At 57.3% G+C, this 24,568-nt stretch overlaps 1 protein-coding gene across 2 annotated transcripts; it reads left to right on the top strand.

Moving 5' to 3' along the window:
- Window positions 1-253: 253 nt before the first annotated feature.
- LOC119513459 (junction plakoglobin) lies at window positions 254-23,377 on the top strand. Of its 2 annotated transcripts, none has more exons than XM_037808674.1 (15): window positions 254-380; window positions 10,726-10,941; window positions 12,252-12,511; window positions 12,675-12,913; window positions 13,626-13,827; window positions 14,652-14,796; window positions 14,893-14,996; window positions 16,140-16,478; window positions 18,154-18,309; window positions 18,746-18,865; window positions 20,114-20,264; window positions 20,347-20,468; window positions 21,843-21,882; window positions 22,093-22,246; window positions 22,615-23,377. In XM_037808674.1, exons 2-14 carry the CDS (start codon window positions 10,734-10,736, stop codon window positions 22,230-22,232), a joined length of 2,226 nt encoding a protein of 741 aa, XP_037664602.1. In that variant the 5' UTR covers window positions 254-380; window positions 10,726-10,733; the 3' UTR covers window positions 22,233-22,246; window positions 22,615-23,377. The 2 variants fall into 2 exon arrangements, with proteins under 2 accessions (XP_037664602.1, XP_037664603.1); XM_037808675.1 differs by having other exon boundaries at window positions 266-380; window positions 10,729-10,941.
- Window positions 23,378-24,568: the final 1,191 nt, after the last annotated feature.

The raw sequence follows: 24,568 nt of genomic DNA, 5'->3' as shown, positions 1-24,568 counted from the left end.
AGGTGCGGAGTTAGGATGGGACCTCAAGTTGGAGTCAGTCCCCAGAGCCGACTGGCAGTCCCTGGGGCCAATGGCAAGAGGATAAACAGAGGCGGCCGTGGTAGAAAACTGGGCGCGAGGCTCCGCCCCGCGATGGGACAGTCAGGCGAGACAGCCAGTTAACTCGCTTCAGCGGGTGGGCGTCTCCCTCGGGGGCGGAGCTTCAAGGGGCGAGAGGCGTGGCTTGGCTGTCAGGTCCCTTCGCCTTTTGTTCGGTTACTGAGTTGCTGCCTTGGCCAGAGTCCGGAGCAGCCGCCGCCCGAGCGCGCCGAGCTCAGCTTCCCGCGCCGGCCCCGATCCCGGCCCGTCCCCGACCCGGCCCGGCCAGGTTTCACACGCAGGTGCGGACACTCGGGGGCAGGTATCACTGGGGAGAGAGAAGCGGCGGCTAGGGACCCGGAGGCCGCTCCCAGCCGACTCAGGGCAGGTGAGGGAGGGCGGCAGGGGGTCGCCACCCTGCACCTGCGGCAGGGGGCGCGCTGGGACCTGGGCGCGGCGGCGAAAGGGGCGCGAGGTTTGGTCCGAACGTGGTCTGCGGAAAGGGAGACGTGAGAAGGGCGGGGAGGGAGCAGGGCAGGTGCCTCCCGGGTCACGCCCTCGCTGGGGGCCGCGGAGCTCTCCTGACGCCGAGCCCCTGCCTCTCTCTCCGGGCCTGCGGAGAAGACTTTGCCCAGCTCCGCCTGAGTCCCAGGGCGCACTCACTCTGCAGTTGGAAATTGACTGTTTGGGAAACTTGCTGCCGCTGGTCTCTTTGGGGCCACCCTCACCCCACCCCACGCGTCATCCTCGCTTTCCCTCCCTCCTTCTTCCCCCAGGCCTGGGTGGGGCCCTATTGTCTGCTCCCGGCTTGCCCAGCTGTGGGGGCCGAACGCATATTTTCTCAGCGACGCGGTCCCCACCTGCCGAGCAGGTGAGCGCAAGGAGCCCAGAGGCCCTGTCCTCCAACTCCCGAAGCCTGGTCGATACTGTACCTGGAACGCCTGCTTCCGCTCTGGTGGGTGCCGGGCTATGGCTCCCCCCAGGGGAGAACGTGGGGCTCGTGCAGGGCCCGGCTCTGCGCCCAGCTGGTGTTTGCACCCGTGGCTCGCCCTGGGGTCTGGGCTGAGGGGTCGCTGTTTGGGAATCAGGCCAGAGGGGTCACCTGGCTCAGTTTCTGGTAGCTGTGACTTCCCGAGCGTTGATATGGAAACAGGACTATCTTTCTCTAACCTCTTATTATTGGAAAAACCACCCAAAGCAAACTTCCCAGGGAGAAGTATTCATGACAGCTTTCTCTGGGGTTTTCCTGCCTCCTTGACCAGCACTACCCCAGGCTTCGGTGGGGTGGGGGGTGGGGGTCCTTCTTGCAGTGGACAGAGCCCCTCCCCCAGCTGGCCCCAGGCTGGACCAGGGCCAACCCCTGTGTCCTGACGCTGTTCTCTCCCGCCAGGCCTCCATCCTGTTTGCTGGGCCCCAGGGGCCTGAGGTGGAGGCTGGGGTGGGGGCTGTGGGCCAAAAGGGGAAGCAGCTTCTTCCTTCTCTTCCTGCCTCCAGGGACCACCACACCCCCTCTGAGGAGGCTTTGGCTCCCAAGCTCTGGGCCCCCCATCCCAGGAATGGGGGTGGGGTAGGGCTGGCCCAGACTGGGAATGTGCAGGGACTGTTCTTGTCTTTTCTTTCTCCACCCACCCCCCATGCTCTTTAGGTGGCTAGTAATTGAGGCAGAAGAGCTTGTGGAGCAATGGGGCTTGATTTCCGAATCATAAAAGTCATTCCTTCTGGAAGCGTTTGCAGTCCTTTTCCCATCCACCCCACTTTCCTGAGAGATGTTGATGGTGAAAGTGGGACAGGAGGAAAGCTTTTGGAGGGAAGGTTTCTTCAACTAGGTTCTCTCAGGCAGCATCGCCTTCAGCCTCCCCTCCCCTATTTCCTGAGGAACACCCCCTCCTCCTGTGCTGAAGTTGGGGATCTCAACCAGCCTTTCGACACTGGTTTCTGAAAATCCGAGATGTGGCTTTTTTTGCAGGGAATTGGAGTCCAGCCTCCTGAGGGGGGGAGCGGGTGGGAGGATATGTAAAAGCCATCTTCTCCCTCGGTCCTGGGTCGAAGGGGGGATTGGAGGGGACCTCACCGCTTCTTTCCTGGTTGTGGGTGGGTGGGAGGGTTGGAGAAGGGGGCCTCAAACCAGTAACTCGGCCCCGCCCCTTCCCCTGGGGCTCAGTCCTGTGCTTAGCCCGAAGCTGGGGAGGGAACCCCAGGCCTTCTACTAGTGGGGGAGTGCACCTCTGGGAGCCACAGGGGCCTGGAGTTTGGGCAGAAATGACCTGTTTTCACTCCTCTCCGTGACTTGGTGGAGGAAGGGAAGGCATTGCAATTACATTGGCTAAATGATTAGTTTAGCTAATCTGGTTTGGGGCTGTGATGAATACTGAGATAGATAATACTGAGAAGGTATTGCTAGGAAGTGCTTGTGAAAACTGGCTACTTGCTGGAGGGGAGAAGGAGGATATCAGGGCAGGGAGAGGGGAAAAAAAAAACGCAGGATCGGATTAGTCATTTCTTGCTAGATCAAGCCCCAGCTTGGGTGACATGAACCCTCTCTACTCCCCCCACCCCACCATTCCCACCCCAGCTCCAATCTCGGGAACCCTGTTTGGGCTGCCAAGCTTTGAGAATGCCGCGTGTAGGAATCCAGGAGGTCGTGTAGGAATCCAGGAGGTCGGGCTGGGGCTGGGGGCCTGCGGTCCTTGCTGGAGGCCCGCGGAGGGGAGTACAGAAGAGGGGAGGGTCTCTGCAGGTCCTGGGAGTGACTTGGGAGGGGAGATGACTGGTCTTTCCCTGGGAAAGCCATTATACTGGGGCAATACCCAAGCTTGGCCTGAGCTGGGCTTGAATCCCAGCTCTTCACTCATTACTTGGGTGGCCTTGGTCAAGTTGCTTCACCTCTCTGAGCCTCAGTGAGCTCCTTGACAAAAGGAGAAAAATAATACCTACCTGCCCAGTAAGTACTTGATAAATGGGAACTTAAAAAATAAGGGAAGACTTTATAGCTACCAAGTACTTTCATTAACCATCCTCACTTAATCCTTACAACAATCCTTAGAAGCAGAAGGTATCATTATCCCCATTCTACAGATGAGGAAACAGAAACTCAGGGAAGTTAAGTAACTTGCCCAAGGTTGCACAGCAAGACCCAAGCAGGGCCAGGACTGGCATTTGGGTCCTCCAGCTGCCTCTAAGCCCATTGCTCCTCCTGCCCTAACTCCCTGCTACAGCTCTGAGAACAACATTCCTGCTATCCACCCCCCACCCCCCCACCCCCACCCCACCTTTTTAACACAGTTTTATTGCAATCAGTTCACACCATACAATTCATTTAAAGTGTACAATCACTGCCTTCTAGTATATTCACAGAATTGTGCATACATCACCACAATCAATTCTAGAACATTTTCACCCTGTAGAAGGTTCACTATGTTATACAGTCCCTGGCTGCCCCTTTTTGAGAAACTCTGCCTGGGAGATTGAGGAAAAGAGAATTCAGAAGGGCCCAGAAAAGTATGTGTGGGTGGCGAAGGTAGGAGCAGGTTTGTTCGGTGGGAGTGACTCATTTCCCAGCCTCAAGCCCTCCGAAACCTCCCCTGTGGCTTGGTTTTTAGTTCTTGGTGGATGGGGGCTATTTTCCCAAGGCTGGGGGGCTGGGAGGGTGGGGGGCTTGGCAGGGGTCCAGGCTGCTGCTGCATCCTGCCTGTCCTGCCTCCAGCTGGGAGGAACCGGGGCTGTTCTGGGCCTGTCCCTCTATAGGAAGTGGGGGCTGGGCTTGGGCCAAAATAAAGGGGGGCCTGCTTCCTAGGGCATGGAGAGAAATGAGAGTCAGATTTAGCCCTGGGTTAATGTCCTGCTGGGTTATACCAGTCGGAGCTGCCAGGCTGTTCTTGGGCGGGGAGCTGGCTGTCCTCTGCTTTGGAGCCTGGGAAACCTAGGGGCCCAGGAATAGAGGTTTTCAGCTGTAGGAGGTCTTTCCTGTGATGGGGGTGGGGACCAGGGTGCTGTCCTGGCTCTCGAGGGAGGGGCTGGCATCAGACCATCCTCTCAGACCTGCCTGTGCCTGGCACCTCTGCCAACTGGGCACCTGACATCAGAACAGGCCTGGGAATTGGGGTCTGGGGAACCCTATATGTGGTGGGGCAGCCTGGCTGCTAAGCCTTTCAGCCCTGGGATGCTGGATTCCTTGAGGTCAGGAGGAGACCCCAGGCATGGGGGTACTGGATCCTGGAGAAGGGAAAGCTGAGGGCCAGTGGCAGAGAAGGAAAGGGAAGGAACTCTGCCCTGGCTGATTGCTGAAGAGGGGGTGATGGGCTTGCAGTTTTCCATCCCCACTGAGGAGATGGAGGGAGTGGAGGTTAGACAGGAGGAACAACTTCCTGTCTGTCAAAGTTGAGATCTTGAGTTGAAGAGGAAGAGAGGGAGAGACGGAGACTCTGGGTTGACTCTCTTTGGAGAGGATGAACAGGGCCCCATCGAGTGAGCTGGAGGGGGGCCGTCCTGCCCTGGGAAGAAGGGCAGTTGGGAATCACTACCCTGTGGGGCGAGTCTGAGGGGTCCCTGGGGGAAGCTCTTAGTCTTGCGTCTTTGGGGAGAGGAGAGACTTTACAGATGGAGGGGCAGGGATCCATGACCAGGCTGGCCCACTGACCCCTGCAAAGAGAAGGAGCTCTGTGGCCAGGGCAGGTCGTTGGGTTTGTGTCCCTGCGAGTGACACCATGAAACCTCTCCCAGGGTCATGGTAGGATCTGGTGGAAATCCAGGCGGCAGGTACTGCCCCATTTTCCAGCAACTCCCTTGGCCAAGCCTGAAAAAAGTCTATCTGACTACTCGCCTTTTCTCAGCCTTCTGGCATCTCAGCTTTGGGGGCCCTCAGGGCAGGAAGCTCAGCTTTCTGTGACCTGCGACGCCGAAAATGTGGGTTAACACATCCTGCTGTGGCCCTGTCCCCATTTCTCTCCCCATTATGCAGACAGAGGATTCTGGAGTCTCTGGTTACCCAGGAAGAAGTGGAGAATTCGGGCAGGGACTGGGCCATCAATACGGTGCTTATTTGGGTTTGAGGAGGAGGCTGGGTCACATAACTCCCTCTCCCCCGTGGTTAAAAAAGTAGTATCTGATTATTGTAAAAAAAAAAAAAAAAAAAAAAATTGGAAAGGTTTAAGAAAAAAAGAAAAAATCACCCGTGATCCCACTTCGCAGAGGCAACCACCACTAACATTTTTTTGCCCGTCCCTTTTCTTAACATCCTTTTGGTTTTTAGCTTCAATGAGCTCATGCTGTGTATATGATAACAAATTTTAACTAAACCTTTACCCAAATCCTCGTTTTTTCCAGCATATACTGTGCAGGGAACTGGTAAAAATAACCCGCCAGGCCTTCCCTGCTCTTGCAGGAGGGGGCAGGAAATGGTCCCTGCTGCCCACTGGACGGGTCCTGGTCGGGGGGCAGCGGGCACAGGGTATGTGTGTATTCAGTTATGTCCCCGACACAAGTCAGCCCTTTGCTGCTGTTCGTGAGGCTGCGTAAAGTGTTTTTCCATTCCCCGGAGTTCCAGTTTGGGAGCTGCCGGTTTGGGATCTGCCGGTTTGGGATTTTGCCCACAGAGGGTCACCGGCAGGGAATGGAGCTCCAGCTGGAGCCCTCTCCAGGGGAGCCCAGAAGTCCCGAGGTTGAGCCACTTGGCCGGGGCCTTTTCCTGTCCACAAATCCCCTTCGTTTTCCCACCCGGGTTTGTTTGCTTTGGGAAGGAGTCCAGGAGGAAAACAAACAGCAGCTGGGTCAGCCGGAGCCCGAGCCTGAGCTGCCTCCACCCCCCAGCTCGTCCTCAGGGCCAGCTTGGGCTGCCCTCCAGACTGGAAGTGAGAGTTTTCCTGTGGAAGCTCGAGATGGGCTTTTTGGTCCTCTGCCTTCTCCGGCCTGGGCAGCCCAGGTGGCAGGGCTTGGCCGGCACGACTCCTGCTTTGGCCTCTGCCCTCTTGGAATGGCCAGTCTGATGGGGGGGATGCACCGTCTCTCCTAAGGAACCTCTAGTCTGCAAGAGGTTCCCTCTGGGCACTGCCATTCTGAGGGAAGAGGCCTGGCTGGGAAGCCCCAGCCAGAGTGGGGAGGGAGACAAGGCTCTCAAGGGAAGCAGCCATGCTTGTCTGTCTCTGCTTTTCTAGAGCCTGTTTCCGCCTGGGATCCGGGACTGCTGGCCAACCTCAGCTGGAGCCAGAGACAGAGTGGGAAGGGGCAGGGGCCGATGACCCTGGCTGAGCCCAGCCTCTGGCCTTGCCTGGGGACAGCTGCTCTTTGGGGGAGTCCCTGCCTGACTGGCCCGGCTGCCTCTGGCTGCAGGAGGCAGCACCTGTGCCTGGGGAGGGGCTGCGGCCCAGTGTCCCCACCTGGCCCTTCCCTCCCAGCCCTGCCCCCTTACACACACACACCCTGTCTCGCCCCCTCCTCCACCCTGCGCTCTGGCCTAGGGGCTGGAAGGCCACTCCCCTCCTAGTCCTGATCCCAGGAGTCTGGGAAAGGAAGCCTGGGTCTTCTTCATCTGGGTCCTGGGTCCCCCAAAGCAGCCTGGCCGTCAGCCCCCGGCCGGGCACATCTCCACTGGCCCCCCTCTGCTGGCTTTCTGCTTCTCTAATGGAAGAACCGCACAGAGGGCTTCCCTGGTCACCACTGAGCCTGCCTCTTACAGATGAGGAGAACGAAGCTGAAGGAAATTGAATGACTTGCCAAGGGCACAGAGCCAGTGGGGCCGGGATGGAGCTGCCTTTCCTGACTCAAAATCCTGTGCTCTTTCCCCAGCCCCTGCACACAGCTCCTTTCCTCTGTCACTGAGTCCATGATTGGAGTCTGCACTTGGGTCCTGGGAACCTCTGGGGAGTCCTCGGCCCTGCCCTGCTTTTCCAGATCCCAAATGCAACATTCCTGAGCCTGTTTTCCGCAAAGCCTCTTGGGCAGCAGACTCCTGACCCTGTTCCCAGGGTCTTTTTGACACTCAGCAGCCTGCAGCCCAGCTCTGCCCTGTTACTGACTATCCCCGGCCGGTGGATATTTTTGATATCAGAGCTGGGCCGGGCTCTGCTGAGCCAGTCTTGGATTCGGGGGGCCTGGTGCCAGCCTGCTGGGTGGGCCGTGCAGAGGAGGAGGCAGGAATGGAGGGCAGGGCTGCACCCAGGATGGCCTCATTGCCTGATCATGGACCTTTACCCGGCGTGGGCCAGATTTGGGGGTGGGGAGGCCCTTCGTAACTCTCCCTGGGGCTGGCCTTCTTTCTTCCTGTCCCTTCTCTCTTCCTGTCCCTGTCCCCAACCCCACCCTCTGATCTCTGAGCTGGCTTCTTCCTCCTGTGGAGCCACAATAGAGCACGCTGCCAAACAAAGGCCCCCCATTCAGCTCAGAAAACCGCCCTGTCTCGGCCTCTGCCCGTCCCTGGCCAGGGTGCCTGGGCAGGGCCGCGCCTGTCGCGCCCACTTCCACCCTGGCTCTGTCCGGGGCCTTGTGGAAGGTCTGACTCCAGGTCCAGGGTGGAGAAAGATGGGATCAAACAGGGTGTGGCCCTCTTGGCCCTGTGAACAGCAAAACCAGCACTTTTGTTTCTCGAGGGAGAATTTTCCCTGTTCTCCTGGGAAGTAGGTGGGAAGAAGGTGAGGCTGGTTGGCAGGCCTGCCTGAGGTCTGACTTCCAGCCTTCCTGCTGCAGAAACAGCTCTCCCCATGGCCCTTTCCTCAGGAAGAGATCCAGTGGGCATCCTCTCTGCACTGCTGTCTGGCTCTGGTCTTGCCCACTGTCATCTTTTGTCTGGCTCGGGAACCCGGGTTCCTTGCTCCTACAGTCTCAGATGTCCATGTTCCTTCAAGACTATTTGGGCCACCCTTTCTGTAGATGAATCCCAGAGAGGGGAAGGAATCACCCAAGGACACCCACAAGCTTGTGGCAGGGCCGGGGCTGGCACGCAGGGCTCCCGATTCGCAGCCCAGTGTTCTTTTCAACTCAGAGGCCCCTTGGCCTCGTCAGCCCCCCTTCGCCATGACGAAGGGCTCTCGGCTCTACTCAGTCCCTTTTGCCATGCTCCCGGCACCCCCGATCCCCTCTTCTGCGGCAGGAGGCGCTGGCCCTCTCGGGGACCCCAGGGTGTCCCTCTTTCCCTGGGTCCACTATTAGGAAACTAGAGGAGCAGCCTTGCTGTGGACTGACGTTTGAGTAGGATTTGAGTCGAGTGCTGCCGTTTTCTCTATGTGGAGCCTCTGTTTCCTCATCCAGAAATTGAGAATAGGAAAATGCCTGCCAGGGTTGCCTTGAGGGAAGCTTGAGAGCTCTTTCATAATAAAGACAACTGGCCCCCATCCCCATCTCCACTGACCTCTGTGTAGTCTCCGCTTTGCCCTGGGTGGCCGTCCCCCAGCTCCTCCTGCTGAGGAAACCCCTGTCCCATGGCCAGCCTTGACCTTGGCGATCCCATTCGACCCGGGGTTCTGGTCCCTTGTGGCTTGGCTGAGACCCCAGGGTCAGGCAGCTGACTCTGCTGGGGAGAACCCCTTTCTGGTAGGGATGGGGTGCTTTGACCAAGCGATTTGTCCTGAGCAGGGTGCCTGGGCTGGGTGTCCCAGTGCTGGCTCAACTTCCCGTCTCTCAAAGTGGCTTTTAGCGAGTTAAAGGGTCTGCGTGTGCCGGGATGGTTTCACCTTCCTTTCCTGGTGCCTGGGTGGACAGGCCTCCTGGGTGGACAGGCCTCCTGGGTGGTGCCTGCGAAGGGCTTGCCCTTCCCTGCTCTCCTGCATTCCCCCTGGGGACCTCTCCTTGGGGCGGGGGAAGGATCCAGGGAAGGGAGGATGGGCACTGGGCGGTGTTTTCCTGCATCTGACTGCCTTAAGCCCCAGGGTGCCTGCTTTGGCCAACCCCATCTCTGCTGCCCAGGAAGGGACTGTCATGGTGGGGGGTGAGATGGGGGGTGAGGTGGGGGGGCTCTGTCTGAAATAGCCACAGTTGGCAGCTGCCTGGGGAGCAGCTGGGCACATCTGGTGGCCCAGAGCGTGCTGTCTGGTGTTCTGGGTCTGTTTCTGTTTGTCAGCCCAAAACTCTGAGTCACTCAGGGTGGCGGGAGGAAAGGAGAGAGGCCCCAGGGAGCCTGCAGGTGTGCTCACGGGCAGGGGAGGGGCCGAGCGTTGCCATAAAAGGGAGTGAGAGCTGAAGGAGCATTAGTCATCCTCCTTGAGAGTGGCACCAGGGCCATCACTGGGAGGACATATCCTTGGTGCATTTTGTTCCCGGGGTGGGGCTGGGTTGCACCAGCCACCACACCCAGGTTCTCCCCTGGTCCCCACGTTGAGTGGGACAACTGGTTTGAGGTACTGGGAGTCCATGCTGGGATGTGTCACCCACGTCTGGCGCCTGGCCCCGGCTCTGCCACTTCTCAGCTGTGCCACCTCACCTGGTAGAGCCTCCGTTTCTGCATCTCTCAATGGGGGTACTTTGAAGCCTGCCTGTGAGATGGTGGCATTTGGGAAAGGTTGGGCACATGGCAGCCCCCACTGGATCTCAGCTTCCCTGGCTTCCCCTCCCATTTCTGGAGGCCAATTCCCAAGACAGGGCCCACTCGATCATTGGCTTCAAGTGCCCCAAGTCTCTGCAGAGAGAGCGAGGGGTTCCTGAATGGCAGTGACCATCCCAGAGGCCTGCTCCACCCCACATCCCTAGCCTGGGTTTGAGGAGGCCAGGAGGAGAGAAAATATCTCCAGGGGAGAGAAAAATAACCAGGCCATCCCCTTGAGCACCTACTATGGGCCAGGCACCATGCTGGACCCTTTGCAAATACAGGCCTCGCAACAACCTGCAAGGAGGGTGGGAGGTACCCCATTTTACAGATGAGGACACTAAGGCTCAGAGCAGGAAGATGAATTGCCCCAGTAGGAAGTAGCTGAGATTTGAACTTGTCTGAAAGGCTCAGAAAGCTGGAAAGAGGGGAGCCTTAGGGTCTGGGCCTTTGGGGCCCCCAGTGATCCTTCCCCAGCTTTGGGAAAGCGAGAGTGCGGTGTGAGTCTCTGAGAGAGCCTGGGGCCCTGGGCGCTACTGGCTGCTCTCAGGAGACTCCTGGGCTCCAGGGAGAAACTTGTCTGATGGCTTCCCTGCCCCGCCCTGTTCCCTGTGCAAAGGCTGGGTGCCCTGGTCTCCTGTCTCGCCTCCGCAGTATTTCCCAGGGAGCCCCAGTGGGGTGGGGGTGCGTCCAGAAGCTGCCGGAGGCTCTGAGTGACTTCCGTGCCTGGGTGTGTTGGATGTGGGCAGAAAGAGAGCTCAGGGAGTCCAGGGCTGTGTCGGGGCATCTGGTCCTTTCCTGCCCCCTCTCCCGTGGGGTTCCCTTTGCCCTGGGCTGCAGGTCAGTGATGCAAGCTCAGGAATCACACACGCTGGGCCCCCCGTCATGGGCAGCCCCTCCCTGGACCTGGTGCTCTCAGCATCCCCACTCCCTGCAGCCCACTGGGGCCCTTGGGCTTCTTTGCTTTTTCTCCCGGCAGGGGTGGGGTTGATGGGTGGGGACTGGGCATAGGGGAGAGGGGCTGGAGTGGGCACAGGGAGGAGCTCGGGGGATGGGAGGACGGAGCAGGGAGCTGGGCCAGGTGTCAGGATGCACGGCCCAGGGCCAGCTGACTTCCTGCCCCTGCCCTGTGTCCCCAGCAGCCACGATGGAGGTGATGAACCTGATCGAACAGCCCATCAAGGTGACCGAGTGGCAGCAGACGTACACCTATGACTCAGGCATCCAGTCGGGCGCCAACACCTGCGTGCCCTCCGTCAGCAGCAAGGGCATCATGGAGGAGGAGGACGCCTGCGGGCGCCAGTACACACTCAAGAAGACTACCACCTACACCCAGGGGGTGCCCCAGGGCCAAGGTCAGGACCCTGGGGGCTATTCCATGGGCCCTGCAGGGAGGGCAGGGAGGAAGAGGCAGACTACAGGGGGCCCCTGGTCTGAGTCACAGCTTCTGCTCTTGGGGCCCCACTCAGCCTGAGGGAGGAGGCCCAGCTCATGCTTTTTAGAGACCCAACTAGCCTGAGGGAGGAGGCCCAGCAGCTTCAGGAGGCCCTTGTCTGGGAGGAAGCAGATTCCTCTTTCATGAACCCGGAGTAGGAAGGAGCCCCTGCTTCTCTGGGGGGTGGATTATCTGGGTCCTAGGACCAGTGTCCACGGATGCCTGCAGGCCCCGGAATGTTCCAGCCAGGGTGAGCTGCGGGGCTGGAAACTACAGGTGCATGTGGCAGCTAGAGCACACAGAGCTCAGCCTCTGCACCCCTGGGTCTCTTTCCGGCCAGCACCCGAGTGGAAAAGCCATGTGGATGGCTATTCCCTTCTGCCTAATTAGAGGGCAGAAACTCTTCCTCTCTCTACCCAGGGGGCCCTAGGACCATGGCCAGGGCAGGGCTGCCTGGGCAGCCTGGGTACCTGTTTGGGCACCCAGGGGATGGAAGCTGGAAGGGCCCCGAGATCTGAGCTGAGAACCCACCTCCTGCTTTCTGTCCTGGTGTAGGCTCTGAGCTGCGCATTCTCTGGGTGCTCTCTGGGCCTCTCTGTTTCTGCTCATACGGTGGGAGGGTTGCTGCCTGTGGGTATGAGCAGGATATGATTAGAACTATGAGATTTCAGGGTTGAAAAGGCACTGGTGTTGTCTACCTGACAGTGAAGGGAGGAGCACAGGTAGACGTTTGGGCTCTGGACTCAGCCTGCCTAAGTTCAGATCCCAGCTTGGGCTCTTATTGTCTCTCTAGAACTCAGTTTTCCCATCTGTCAAATGGAAATAATGATCATACTTACCTTGTAGGATTGTTGGAAGGATTAAATGAGAAAATATAAGAAAAGCACATAATTCACTGCCAGGTATATTGTAAGTGCTCAAAAAACGTTAGCTATTCCTGTTACTAGTAGTGATTGCTAATGTTTTCTAGTGATGTGCCCCAGGCACCTGAATCCTTTCTTTTCAGAGCAGTTTATTCCTCATAAGAATTCCCTGTGGTGGCAGAACAGGTGATGCCCCCATTTTACAGATGAAGTGACTGAGACTGTGGTGACCTCCGCAAGGTTACTGGTTAGAGGCAGAGCTGGGAGTGGTGCTCTGGGGCTTTGGTTGGGGGGCTGGCAGCCCAGAGGACCCCAGCGGCCCCCGGCCCACCTCCTGTGACTCAGTCTCTGCCCCATTGGCCCCCAGGTGACCTGGATTACCAGATGTCCACGACGGCCAGAGCCAAGCGGGTGCGCGAGGCCATGTGTCTTGGCGTGACGGGTGAGGACAGCTCGTTGCTGCTGACCACCCAGGTGGAGGGGCAGCCCACCAACCTGCAGCGGTTGGCCGAGCCCTCCCAGCTACTCAAGTCGGCCATTGTGCATCTCATCAACTACCAGGACGATGCCGAGCTGGCCACCCGGGCCCTGCCTGAGCTCACCAAGCTGCTCAACGATGAGGACCCGGTCCGTGTGGGGCCTGGCCGGGGTGGAGGCAGAGCAGGGCAGGGTTCCCTGGGTAGGGGGGCAGATCATCAGCCCAGTCCCCATCAGCACGAGGAGAGTCATACTTGGAGGGTATGGCAGCCCGGCCTGGCCCACCTGCTCATGTCCGCCCGTCCCTCTCCAGGTGGTGGTGACAAAGGCGGCCATGATTGTGAACCAGCTGTCCAAGAAGGAGGCGTCGCGGCGGGCCCTGATGGGCTCACCGCAGCTGGTGGCGGCCGTCGTGCGCACCATGCAGAACACCAGTGACCTGGACACGGCCCGCTGCACCACCAGCATCCTGCACAACCTCTCCCATCACCGCGAGGGGCTGCTCGCCATCTTCAAGTCAGGCGGCATCCCCGCCCTGGTCCGCATGCTCAGGTACCCAGCCCCTCCTTACCCCCACTCCCAGGCTTCTCCCCCACCCCCGGCTTGCATACCGCATTTACTGAGCAACTACTAGGTGCCAGGTGCTCACAGCTTAGCAGGGGAGAGGGGCATGTAAATGGCAGGTTGGTTCTCACCGGGCGATACAGCCTAGGGCAGAGGCCCGTCCGAGGTGGCTCGGAAGCAGGAGCCATTCACCCCAATGGCAGGGCATGGAGGAGGAGGAGAATTGGGTCGGTGTGGATGGAGGGAACAGTATTGCAGGCAGAGGGAACAGTATGTGGAAGGTCCCTGATGACCTTGATCTTTCCCAGCCTGGCCGTGATGCTGATGGGCTCTTTTCTCGTTACCCCACGCCAGGCTAGGAGTTCCCTGGGGTGGAGACTTTGATCTTGCTCGCCCTTGAACCCTTTGCAGTGTCTGTGGCATGTGGGCTCAGTAGAGACAGGAGTTAAGAGGACCTACTGTGCGCCTGGCATGGGGCTGGGGTCCCAGAAGCAGGCGGGAGGAGGGGGTGAGAGGAGAGGCGCTGGGTGCTGCTGGCACGGGAGTAGGGCTGGGCTCAAGGGGTGACGGGATTTTAGAAAGGAGCTATTTCCATGGGGGTGTTGACATTGGGGCAGCTTCCTGGGGGAGGTGGGAACCCATTTGAGGTTCACATTTACCTCAGGCCCCCTCACGCTCACCCCCTGCCCTGCCCTCCTAGCTCCCCTGTGGAGTCGGTCCTGTTCTATGCCATCACCACCCTGCACAACCTGCTGCTCTACCAGGAGGGTGCCAAGATGGCGGTGCGCCTGGCAGACGGGCTGCAGAAGATGGTGCCCCTGCTCAACAAGAACAACCCCAAATTCCTGGCCATCACCACCGACTGCCTGCAGCTCCTGGCCTACGGCAACCAGGAGAGCAAGGTGGGGTCCCCCAGGATCCCCCCGCCCAGGGCCCAGAGCCCGACATCGAGTCACCTACCATCCTTCTGCGGGGTCAGGCCGCTCTTTAGTCTGTTTAGGTTAAATACGCATGTATATGTTGATAGCTGTATTTTATCATGTGACTAAATACTTTGAGGATAAGGAAATAGAAAAATTCCCTCATCCCCCTTATGCACTGCTGTCATCGTTTCGACACACTTCCCCCAGGGCTGTTCTGCTGATTTAATTTTCCAGAGTTGTAGTCACAGCAAACATGCAACTTTGTATCTGTTCTCTACATGATATGTTTTTAAAAATGTTTGCTTTATTGTCCTCAAAGCATCCTCCATAATGGCCAAATAGCATTTCATTATGTGGAGGCCCCAGTGTCTTTCCTGAGACATGGCCTTTATTTTGCCCTGAGCTGCCATCTTTTTAAGCAATGCTGTAGTGAACATCTTTGGGCATAAAGCTTTCCCCAAAGAGCGGATTCTGGGTTTAGGCTAAATTTTCATCAGTTGAGACTAAGGGTTTTTAAAAACATTTCTAGCCTTTTATCCAGATTGCCAGATAGCTTTCCAAAAGGATTGTACTGATTTGCAGTGCCATCGGTGGAAGGTCTGGTATATAATTCCATCGCAGCCTTGCCAGCTTTGGGCATTATACTGTTTACAAAATTTTGTCTCCATTGAATAGGCATGAAAGCGCCTCAGGCTTTAGCTGGAGCTTGGTAATAACAGCCAGCAGGCCTCGCCTCCCCCTGCCTTATTCCCCATCTTGTCCTCTGCCCGTCTCAACACGCCTTCTCCCTCTGTGCCCTACAGCTGATCATCTTGGCAAACGGAGGGCCTCAGGCCCTTGTGCAGATCATGCGCAACTACAGCTACGAGAAGCTGCTCTGGACCACTAGCCGCGTGCTCAAGGTGCTGTCCGTGTGTCCCAGCAACAAGCCCGCCATCGTGGAGGCTGGTGAGCATGACGGCCTGTGAGGGGGGCCCTGCCTGGCCTCCGGGCCTGGTCAGCCGAGCTCCCCTGTGGCTGACGTGACCCCTGCCCCTGTCCCAGGTGGGATGCAGGCCCTGGGCAAGCACCTGACGAGCAACAGTCCCCGCCTCGTGCAGAACTGCCTCTGGACCCTGCGCAACCTCTCGGACGTGGCCACCAAGCAGGTGAGAGAGACACTCGCACCTGGGGCCGACTGCTTCGGCCACCTCATCCTCCTCTCACCGTGCCCTCCCTCCTGCCTGGGGTCTGACTTTAGGTGCCATGGGACGCCTGAGACCTCTAAATCTTCCCCCCTCCTGCTAAGACCCAAACTGCCTTGAAGACCCTCACCCCTTTAGCTGAATGCGTGAATCTCCAATAGGGATTAGGGAAGGGGAAAGAGAGGGGCCCGATGTCTTGAAGCTGGGGTTCAGGTGGCGCAGGAGGAGTGGTCTTGACCTGGAACCTGTCACAGGGAGCAGTCGTGCACTGAGGGCCAGCTTTGGGGTGGGGGCTGGGGACAAAAAACACAACTTAAGGAAAATAACAGCTTTGGGACAAGTGTCCTGACCCCACTTCCAACCAGATCATCACTCTGTGGAGCCTCCCGCCCCAGTGAGCAAATTAACTGTTTACTGAGCACCTACCACATGCTAACTCTCTGCCAGGCCCGTGTAGACGTTTTCTCATTTAATCCTCTTGACAACCCTGGAGGTAGAGCGGGGTCCCCTTGTTTAGATGAAGGCACCGAGCTTCAGGGAGTTAAGTACTGGCCTGTGGTTGCAGCTACTAAAAGGCAGAGCTGGGATTTGAACCTAGCACTCTCTGTCCCCAAAGCCTGGGGTCTTCCCGTTCTACCACAAGGCCCACGTGACTCTCCCTGGTTGAGGGGAGACCTTTGGGTTAAGGATGTTTCCTGAAGGTGGGTATGGCTTGGGGGCCACAGGGGTGTCAGGGAAGGCGCAAGGGAGCAAGAGGCGGGTAAAGTGGTTCCGCCAGGGCCCTGACTTAGAGGCCTCCCCCTGCTGACACCCTTGGCCTGTGTAGGGCCATGCCTAGGGCTGAGACTCCAGCAGAGAGGCATCCTGGGGTGGAGGAAAGAGCACGGAGCCAGGCCCGGGGTCAGCTCCAGCCCTCTAGCTATGGGCCTGTGGGCGACACCGTCAACCTCTGGGAGCCTCCCCAGGATGCTGATGCCCCCTCACAGCCGAGCAGCAGTGAGCCTGGGCTAGAGACCCTGCAGGCCCTCTCGCTCCCCTCTGATGCATTCGGGAAGGCCAAGGCTCCCCGGGAGCCTCCCTCACTCTCCGCTTACCTGGATCCCCCAGGAGGGCCTGGAGGGCGTGCTGAAGATCCTGGTGAACCAGCTGAGCGTGGACGACGTCAACGTCCTCACCTGCGCCACGGGCACCCTCTCCAACCTGACCTGCAACAACAGCAAGAACAAGACGCTGGTGACGCAGAACAGCGGCGTGGAGGCACTCATCCACGCCATCCTGCGCGCCGGCGACAAAGACGACATCACGGAGCCTGCCGTCTGCGCCCTGCGCCACCTCACCAGCCGCCACCCGGAGGCCGAGATGGCCCAGAACTCCGTGCGCCTCAACTACGGCATCCCGGCCATCGTCAAGCTGCTCAACCAGCCCAACCAGTGGCCCCTGGTCAAGGTACCACCTGCTGCGGGGGGAGGGCGCTGGGCGAGGGGACGGGCCTCTCCGCGGTCAGGGCTGGGTTCTGTATAGTCCAGGCGAAGCCGCTGTGACAAAGAGGACCAAACATACAGTGACTCAAATAAGACAGACATTTATTTCTGTGTTATGTCACAGTTTAGACCTTGATGGCTCTGCTCCAGAGGTCCGGATTCTTTCTATCCTATAGTGGAGCAGAGCTTCTCAGAGTTTATCTAGGCCTGAGCTTCTGCATTTCTACAAGCTCCCAGGCAGTGCTGCTGGTCCGTGGCACACACGTCTTATGCCAGAGGGTTGAGATGAGAGGGTTGTCCTCACACGCATGGTTGTCTCACCATCCCACACATGTGTTCCAGCCCCGGAGACGTGGGGAAAGGTGGCGGGGGGTGGGGCACTTAGCAGCGACCGGAGAGTAGTACCCATCACTTCAGCTCATGTCCCAGAATTTGGTTGTTGGCCACACTGAGATGTAACGGAGGCTAGGAAATGTCATCACCAGCCTGCAGGCCGTGTGTCCTGCTGAAACTCAGGAGGGGCACCAAAAGACAAAGGAAGAGTAGATTCTGGGGGACACTAAGTCTCTGTCATAGGGGCTCATGGGTGCAAAGGGTTAAGCCTTCTTCCCAGGAGGCTGCCTGGAGAGAGAACTGATGTCACCCCTTCCCTCGCATGGGGCAGGGGATGAGGGGGAGCCAGGTGGTGGGTGGGCCTAGGGACAGACTTACAGGGTGTGTGTGTGTGCTTGTGTAGAAACAAGTAAAAGAGCCCAAAGGCAGCGTGATGCCTGGTGCCAGAGAGCGAGGCAGCTACCACTGATGAAGGAGCTTGTCAAAAGTTGCACAGGATCCATACCCACCAGCCAAACTTGAGATCATTTGGACAATACAGATCAGAATGACCCTAAATGATTATGCCCATTAAAAAAAAAAAAAATCCATAGTGAGAAAACATAGCAGCGTGTGGCCCCCTCCTTGGCTTCTGGACCCTGCTGCAGCCCAGGGTGGGGCAGAGTGTGCTGTGAGGAGAGAGGCCGCCGGCTGCAGGTGAGGAGAGCAGAGCTCCCACCCCACCCGGCAGCCGGGTGACCAGGTGATGTGGGCAAGTCACCTGCCCCTGTGTGCATGTCCTCATCTCTCCTGTGGAGATTTTTATCCCTGCCCTCCTAGATTGGCAGGACCCCGAAAGACCCTGGGAGGCCAGAGAGGCTCCCAGGAGTTGGGGGACCCTGGGGGGGGACTGTTTCCCAGAGCAACCTTATAGGGGGTTGATTGTTACATGAACATCATCCCAAGCAGCAGGACTTCCTGGTAACCAGGGTTTGGGAACTCTCAGAAAAGCAGGACCACACATGTCTGTGGGTGATTTAAGAGAGAGGGGACAAGAGTGAGGGTCAGGACATGGGAGCTGGTGGAATGTTCTGGAATGGGATATCACTTTAGCAGGGGCAACTAGAGTTAGACAAAAGGACCCACAGATCCTGCCAATAAGGGGCCTGGGCTGGTGTGGTCTCATTCTCTGGAGCCCTTCTGGCATATCTGTGTTGGGCCTGGGGCATGGAAGAGGCGAAGAAAGGGAGGAGACGATTGATCCTGGGAAACTGGGGTCCTCCAGATGCCCGAGAAATGCCTCTGATCACTGCCCCTTTTCTCGCCAGGCGACCATCGGCCTGATCAGGAACCTGGCCCTGTGCCCAGCCAACCATGCCCCACTGCAGGAGGCTGCGGTCATTCCCCGCCTCGTCCAGCTGCTGGTCAAGGCCCACCAGGATGCCCAGCGTCATGTGGCTGCAGGCACACAGCAGCCGTACACGGTGAGTGAGCTGGGGGCACCCACCACAGCTCTTTCTGGGCAGTCAGGGCATCCTCCTGGTGCATGTGTGTTGTGAGCGTGTGCACGTGTTTTGTGGATTGTGTTGGGTGTGGAGGTATATGCACGTGTGCTTGTGGATGTATGTGCTGTGGATGTGCATGCATGTGTGTGCTTGTGGATGTGCGTACATGTGTGTGCTCATGGATGTGCGTGCTTGTGTGTGCTTGTGGATGTGTGTGCATGTGTGCTTGTGGGTGTGCGTTGGGTGCGTATGTGTGTGCATGTGTGTATACATGGGTGATATGTGGGGGTGGGGAGAGGAGCTGTAGCGAATGCCAACTCCAAGGACCAGTGAAGTTTGTCAGGGTGTCATGGTGTGAGGGGTGGCCCTATCCAAGGACGGCCTGTCCCCGAACCTGATGTCTACTCTGATGCAGGATGGCGTGAAGATGGAGGAGATCGTGGAGGGCTGCACTGGAGCCCTGCACATCCTCGCCCGGGATCCCATGACCCGCATGGAGATCTTCCGACTCAACACCATCCCCCTGTTTGTGCAGGTGAGTCTGAGGTGGGTGGGCAGGAGAGGTGCCCCCAGCCCCTGCATCTCCCTACTGTCTGCGTAGGGGGAAGGTTGGGAGCCAAGCCTGCCAAGGGTTTGGGGGGCTGCACCAGGCACCAAGAGGGGCAAAAAGAAGTTGGGAGGGAAGTGCTCACACCAGGAGTGACCACTTTGCAAACCTCTTGGAAAGTGACTGTCCAAGCTTCAAAGCAGGGAAAGAAATCACAAAGGAAAAAAATCTTGAGATTCAACCACGTAAGTGTTAAAACCTTCTGTATGTCAGAAACAACCTAAAAAGCCTTAAAAGGCAAGTAGCAAATTAGGAAAATATTTGCAATATCCCAACAGGCAAGGGTTTACTATCCTTCATATAAAAGAGCTCCTTTATTCAAGATTCTAGTAGTTAAATGGGCAAAGGAGATAGGTTATTCCCAGGTGATTCATAAACAAACAATGTTCAGCCCCAGGAGTAAAGAAATGAAACTTAACTCCAGTGAGAGCCCATTTTCCACTAGCGAATTGGCAAAGGGAAAAAACAAGGGTGCTCTGTGCTGGTAAAGATGTGATGAAATCAGCAGTCTCATACACCACTGGGGGGAGGAAAATTTGGTCTAACCTTTCTGGCAGGCAATTTTGAAATACATACAAAGAGCCTTGAAAATGTTCATACCTTTTGACCACATAATTCAAGTCCAGGACTCTCCTCATGAAATACTTTTAAATAATTTAAAATATGGGCAAAGATTTATGCATGATAACACTTGGCCATAGATACAAAAATGTTTAAGAGGAATTAAAAAATTTTTTTTTCCTCTTTAATTATTGTTTTTGACATTAAACGACAGCAACCTTCAATGGTGTCAAATGAGCTATTTGGTTAGTTCTTGTTTTGTTTTTTAGCAGTCAGATTTTTAGGTAAAGTTTTTGATAATATAGGAAAAGGCCTTATGCAACTATGTCAGGTGAGATAAGTGGGATCAAAATTTTATATGCAATAACTGGACTATGACAAAGATGCAACGGAAATATGCTGGCATGTTAACTGAGGCTGTGTCTGGGTGGTGGGTTATGACTGGTTCTTTTTTCTGTTTCTTTATCTTTTCCGTGGGCTTTCCACAGCTTCTGGTATGAGCGGGTGTTAAATCCAGAGAAGTGGGGAGGAGATGGCTGGGCCGGGCGAGGGGCTGTGCCTTCTGGCCTGCGTCCCCCTCACCCACCTCTCCTCGGCCCCCGCCCCCCTCCCCAGCTCCTGTACTCATCAGTGGAGAACATCCAGCGCGTGGCTGCGGGGGTGCTGTGTGAGCTGGCCCAGGACAAGGAGGCGGCTGATGCCATCGATGCCGAGGGGGCCTCGGCCCCTCTGATGGAGCTGCTCCATTCCCGCAATGAGGGCACTGGTGAGGAGCTGCGCCACCGGGCCAGGGAGTAGCAGGTCGGTGGCAGGTGCCTGACGTGGCCTTTCCTGTCCTCTCTGCTCAGCCACCTACGCCGCTGCTGTCCTGTTCCGCATCTCTGAGGACAAGAACCCGGATTACCGTAAGCGCGTGTCTGTGGAGCTCACCAACTCCCTCTTCAAGCATGACCCCGCTGCCTGGGAGGCCGTGAGTATCCTGAGCAGGACTGCCACGTAGGGTTGTGCATGTTGTGCATTCACAAGGCCAACACGTTTAGGGAGGCTCCTACCAGACCCTCAGTGTCATTGGTTTTTTTTAATAATTGGATCATTGTAGACAGTTTTCTAGCAGATGGAGATAATTGGTTTAACCACATGTCTTGTTTTGATCCAGAAAAATGACAATTTTGTTTTAATTTGCACAGAAGTGCTATATAATATAGGCCAGTGGTGGCCCTGCTCCTGGTGGGACAGCTCCCTGCACCCATCCCAGCCCCTCCTCAAAAAGAATTAATCGTGGTAAAATATACATAACATAAAAATCATTTTAACCATTTTAAGTGGACAATTCTTTGACAATAAGTACATTGACAACACTGTGTAACTTTCACAACTATCTTATTTCCAGACTATTTTCATCATCCTAAACCAAAACTCACACTCACTTAGCTATAACTCCCCATTCCCCTCCCACCACTCCTGGTTTCCACTATTCTGCTCTGTCTATGAATCTGCTCCTTCTAAGTTTTTCTTTCAAGAGAAATCGTGCAATGTGTATCCTTTTGTGTCTGGCTTATTTCACTCAACTTGATGTCCTCAAGGTTTATCCATGTTGTAGCATGTGGCAGCACTTCATCTTTTATGGCTGAATAATACTCCATTGCATGGACAGACCACATTTTGTTTATCCTTTCCTCTGTTGGTAGACACTGGGTTGCTTTCCCCTTTTGGCTATTGTGGATAATTCTGTGATGGACATTGGTGTACAAATATCTGTCAGCATCCCTGCTTTCAATTCTTTTGGGTATCTACCTAGGAGTAGAGTTGCTGGGTCATATGGTAATTCTATGTTTAACTTTCTGAGGAACCTCCAAACTGTTTTCCACAGCGGTTATTTCACGTTCCCACCAACAATGTATGAGGGTGAAATTCCCTGATATTTACCACGGTTTATTAGCCTTTTCCTCCAGCTCTTCCCTGGATGCTGCACAATGTTCCATTAGATTCTAGAGTTTCAGAACAGTTGCTTCAGACAGTTCCTGCCAGTTCATTCATTGCCTTGGTGGAAGGACGGCCTCCTGGAGCTCCGCACTCTGCCATCTTCCCGCAATCCTGCCCTCCCGGCCCCTGTTCTTGAGCCCTGCCCTCTCCGCCCCACTCCCCAGGCTGCTCCGTGAATGGTGGGATCCTCTGCCCTGGGGAGGGGCCTGAGGACAAAAGTGACCCCACTTGGGCATCCACTGTCCCTCCAGGGGATCTTTGCTTTCCCCTGGCCCCCATTTACAAATCACCTCTCGGCCCCCGACCCCCTTGCAGCCCAGAGCCCGTTCCCCCCTCCTCAGTGTCTGTCGTTCTCCTCCAGGCCCAGAGCATGATCCCCATCAATGAGCCCTATGGCGATGGTGAGTGTGTGTGGGGCTCCTCGGGGCCCTGAGAGCCCAGCGGGGCTGAGCTGTGGTGAAGGAGGGAGAGACGCGGTGTTGGCAGGGCCAAGGGCTGGGTCCCATGATGTGGGAGGTGGGGGAGAAGGTCAGGCCCACTGAGGTGCGCAGGGGGAGATGGGGTGGCAGAGGGCTGTTCAGACCCCCGGACTGAGCCCCTCTCCCCTGCAGACATGGATGCCACCTACCGCCCCATGTACTCGAGCGACGTGCCCCTGGAGCCCCTGGACATGGAAGGGGACTACCCCATCGACACCTACAGCGACGGCCTCAGGCCCCCCTACCCCACCGCAGACCACATGCTGGCTTAACCACCTCCACCCTGGTAGGGCGCTCTCCCGCCTGGCAGCCCCCATGCCTGCAGCCCGTGCTTTCCCTCCCCTCCGCACACCTGCTGTCCTGTCATGGAAGCTCTCCCACTTCTCTGCTGAATCCGGGACACCTTTCTGAGGGGCACTGGGCGTGGGGGCCCTTCAGCTGAGCTTCCCCAGTCACGGCAGCCCTGACCTCTGCCTTATGTGTGTATCTTTGCTTGGGGTGGGGTCCTGCTCCTTCCAGCCCCTTCTTTCTAGGGACGGAGACCCAGCCCCTTCTCGGGAAGGGGGTGGTGAGGGGTGATGCAGGAGTGGCACGAGCTTCTGGGAGATGCAGTGCTGAGCCCCCCTCTGCCCTGTGTCTGCTCCACTACCCCAGGTGCCGTTTCTCATCTGAGAGCCTCTCCGTGCAGGTGATGGAGGGAGACAGAAAAGTGCCTGAGCCAGGGAGGGCGCCAGCCCCACGCCTCCAGGTTCTCCTCTGTAGGGTCTTTTTGGGATGGTGATCTTCTGCTTTTCCGTTCTGAGAGGCCAGGGCCCAGCACCGCCCTCTCCGCCCCGGGGCCCGGCCACTGAAGCTTTAGGACACAAGCTGCCCACTTTCGTTTCCCGCCCAGCAAACCCCAGACCTGCCCCTCTCCAGCTGCCTGGGCCCTGAAGGTCTTTGGTTCCTCACCAAACTCTACCTGACCAACTGCCATGAGCCTCTGGGTCTGCAGGTCCTGGATTCAAGGCCCAAAGCCCCCAGATCCAAAGCTTCTCTCAAAAGGTTCAGGGACCGCCCAGGGGAGCTGGGTCCGGGGGAGCTGGGGTGGGGACGTGGAGAGCGAGTCCCCACTCCAGGAGGCCGCCCGCCTCTCTCTCCAGGACACTAAGTTGGCTTTGGCCCCTCCTGGGGGAGCTCCGGGGACAGCTCCTCCCACCCCGGGCCACCCCCACAGATGCCCCTGCTGACCCTAGAAGTGCCCTTGGCTGACCCCTCTGGTGTGCGGTGAGGGGCTTTCTTTTCCCCTTCCTGGTTCAACTCCCCCACTCCTGCCACCAGCATGGGGGGGACGGGGGGAGGTCCTGGAGGAGTTTTATTATTGTTGCTTTGTTTTTGGTTATTGGTTGTTTTGTAGAGACCAAAGCAAAGAAAATAAAAATCACACACAAGTCCGCTGGAGTCCATTTAGGGGAGTGGGTTGGGGAGGTGGAGGGGTTGCCTCGGTGTCCTGATGCCCTCCCTGGCTGGCTCCTGCATGGGCTCGGGCTGGGCAAGGACAAAGAGGGAGTTTGGGAGGAAGGGGTGTTTGAGGACAGGAGTTGGTATATTTAAATGCACATTCGCAGGAGTCCAACTTAGAACTTTACGAGGCCAGGAGAGGTGAGGGGATGACTGAGAGGAAACCCCCCTTGGGTGCAACAGGCCTTATTCTCTCACACAGGCACCTGTCCAGCCCCTGCCAGCCCCTCCAATTCACCAGCCCCCTCTGTCCTATCAGGCCCCTCTGTCCAGCCCCCTCTGTCCAGCCCCCACGTGCCCCCCCCCAATGCACACTCGCCAGGTCTCTCCAGTGCTTCATGCTCCCCCTGGCTGTGCTGGATCCAGTCCCCTCCCAGCCCCGTCTCCCCTCACCACCACCACCACCCTCACCCCCTACTCTGCATCAGCAAATGGCAGCCAGCGTCTTCCACGCTGTCCTTGCTTTTGGTTTGCTCATGCTGTTCCCCTACCTGGAACAACTTCACCTGCTCAATTCCTCTCATCCTTTGAGATCCAGGGCGGCCACCACCCGGGGTAGGGCTGGGGGAACTGGTGTGTCTGCTCCCTGCCCACAGCCCTGCCTCACTTCCGGGAAGGGCTGGTTACGGTGCCTCTGGCACACCGAGATCTTGTCACGGGACCTGGCTTGCTCTGGTCAGGCCACAGCCTGCTTCCTATCCTGCCTGGAGCTGAGGCAGTGAAGTATGGGTGGGGGTGGGTGGTGCTGGGGCAAGGGCAGGGAGCCCAGTTAGGAGGTGGTTGCAAGGTCTAGACAAGAGGTGATGAGACCCTCAGCTCTAGTGATGGGGAGTGGGGATGGGTCTTTCAGAGATCACAGGGCACTTAAAAGTGTTTTAACAATTCACCTTATCTGTACTCTGCAGACCAGTCAGGGTCCTGGCAGGAAATACTCAAAGCAGGTAGTTTGAGGAGCATCTGGTAAAGGGACGATTTATCAAGTTGTATGGGCAGGTGTAGGCAACTCCTAAGGGAGAGGGCAGCCCCCCCGGACTAATTGCTAGGCCCTCCTCCCCTCTAGCCTAGGCAGTGGGGAGAGAGACCTTACCCAGCACAGAGCCAGGGGAGG

The sequence above is a fragment of the Choloepus didactylus genome, chromosome 18, assembly GCF_015220235.1.
Source record: "Choloepus didactylus isolate mChoDid1 chromosome 18, mChoDid1.pri, whole genome shotgun sequence".
NCBI lineage: Eukaryota > Metazoa > Chordata > Mammalia > Pilosa > Megalonychidae > Choloepus > Choloepus didactylus.
The sequence above is the reverse complement of the archived record's forward strand: the minus strand, read 5'-3'. Positions and strand labels throughout refer to the sequence as shown.

Excerpts from the sequence above, each read along its gene's own strand:
- LOC119513459 (XM_037808674.1), top strand. The coding sequence starts at position 10,734 with ATGGAGGTGATGAACCTGATCGAACAGCCCATCAAGGTGACCGAGTGG. Across the intron at positions 12,512-12,674 it reads TGCTCAACGATGAGGACCCG|GTGGTGGTGACAAAGGCGGC; the intron begins GTCCGTGTGGGG and ends GTCCCTCTCCAG. Across the intron at positions 20,265-20,346 it reads TTCCCGCAATGAGGGCACTG|CCACCTACGCCGCTGCTGTC; the intron begins GTGAGGAGCTGC and ends CTCTCTGCTCAG.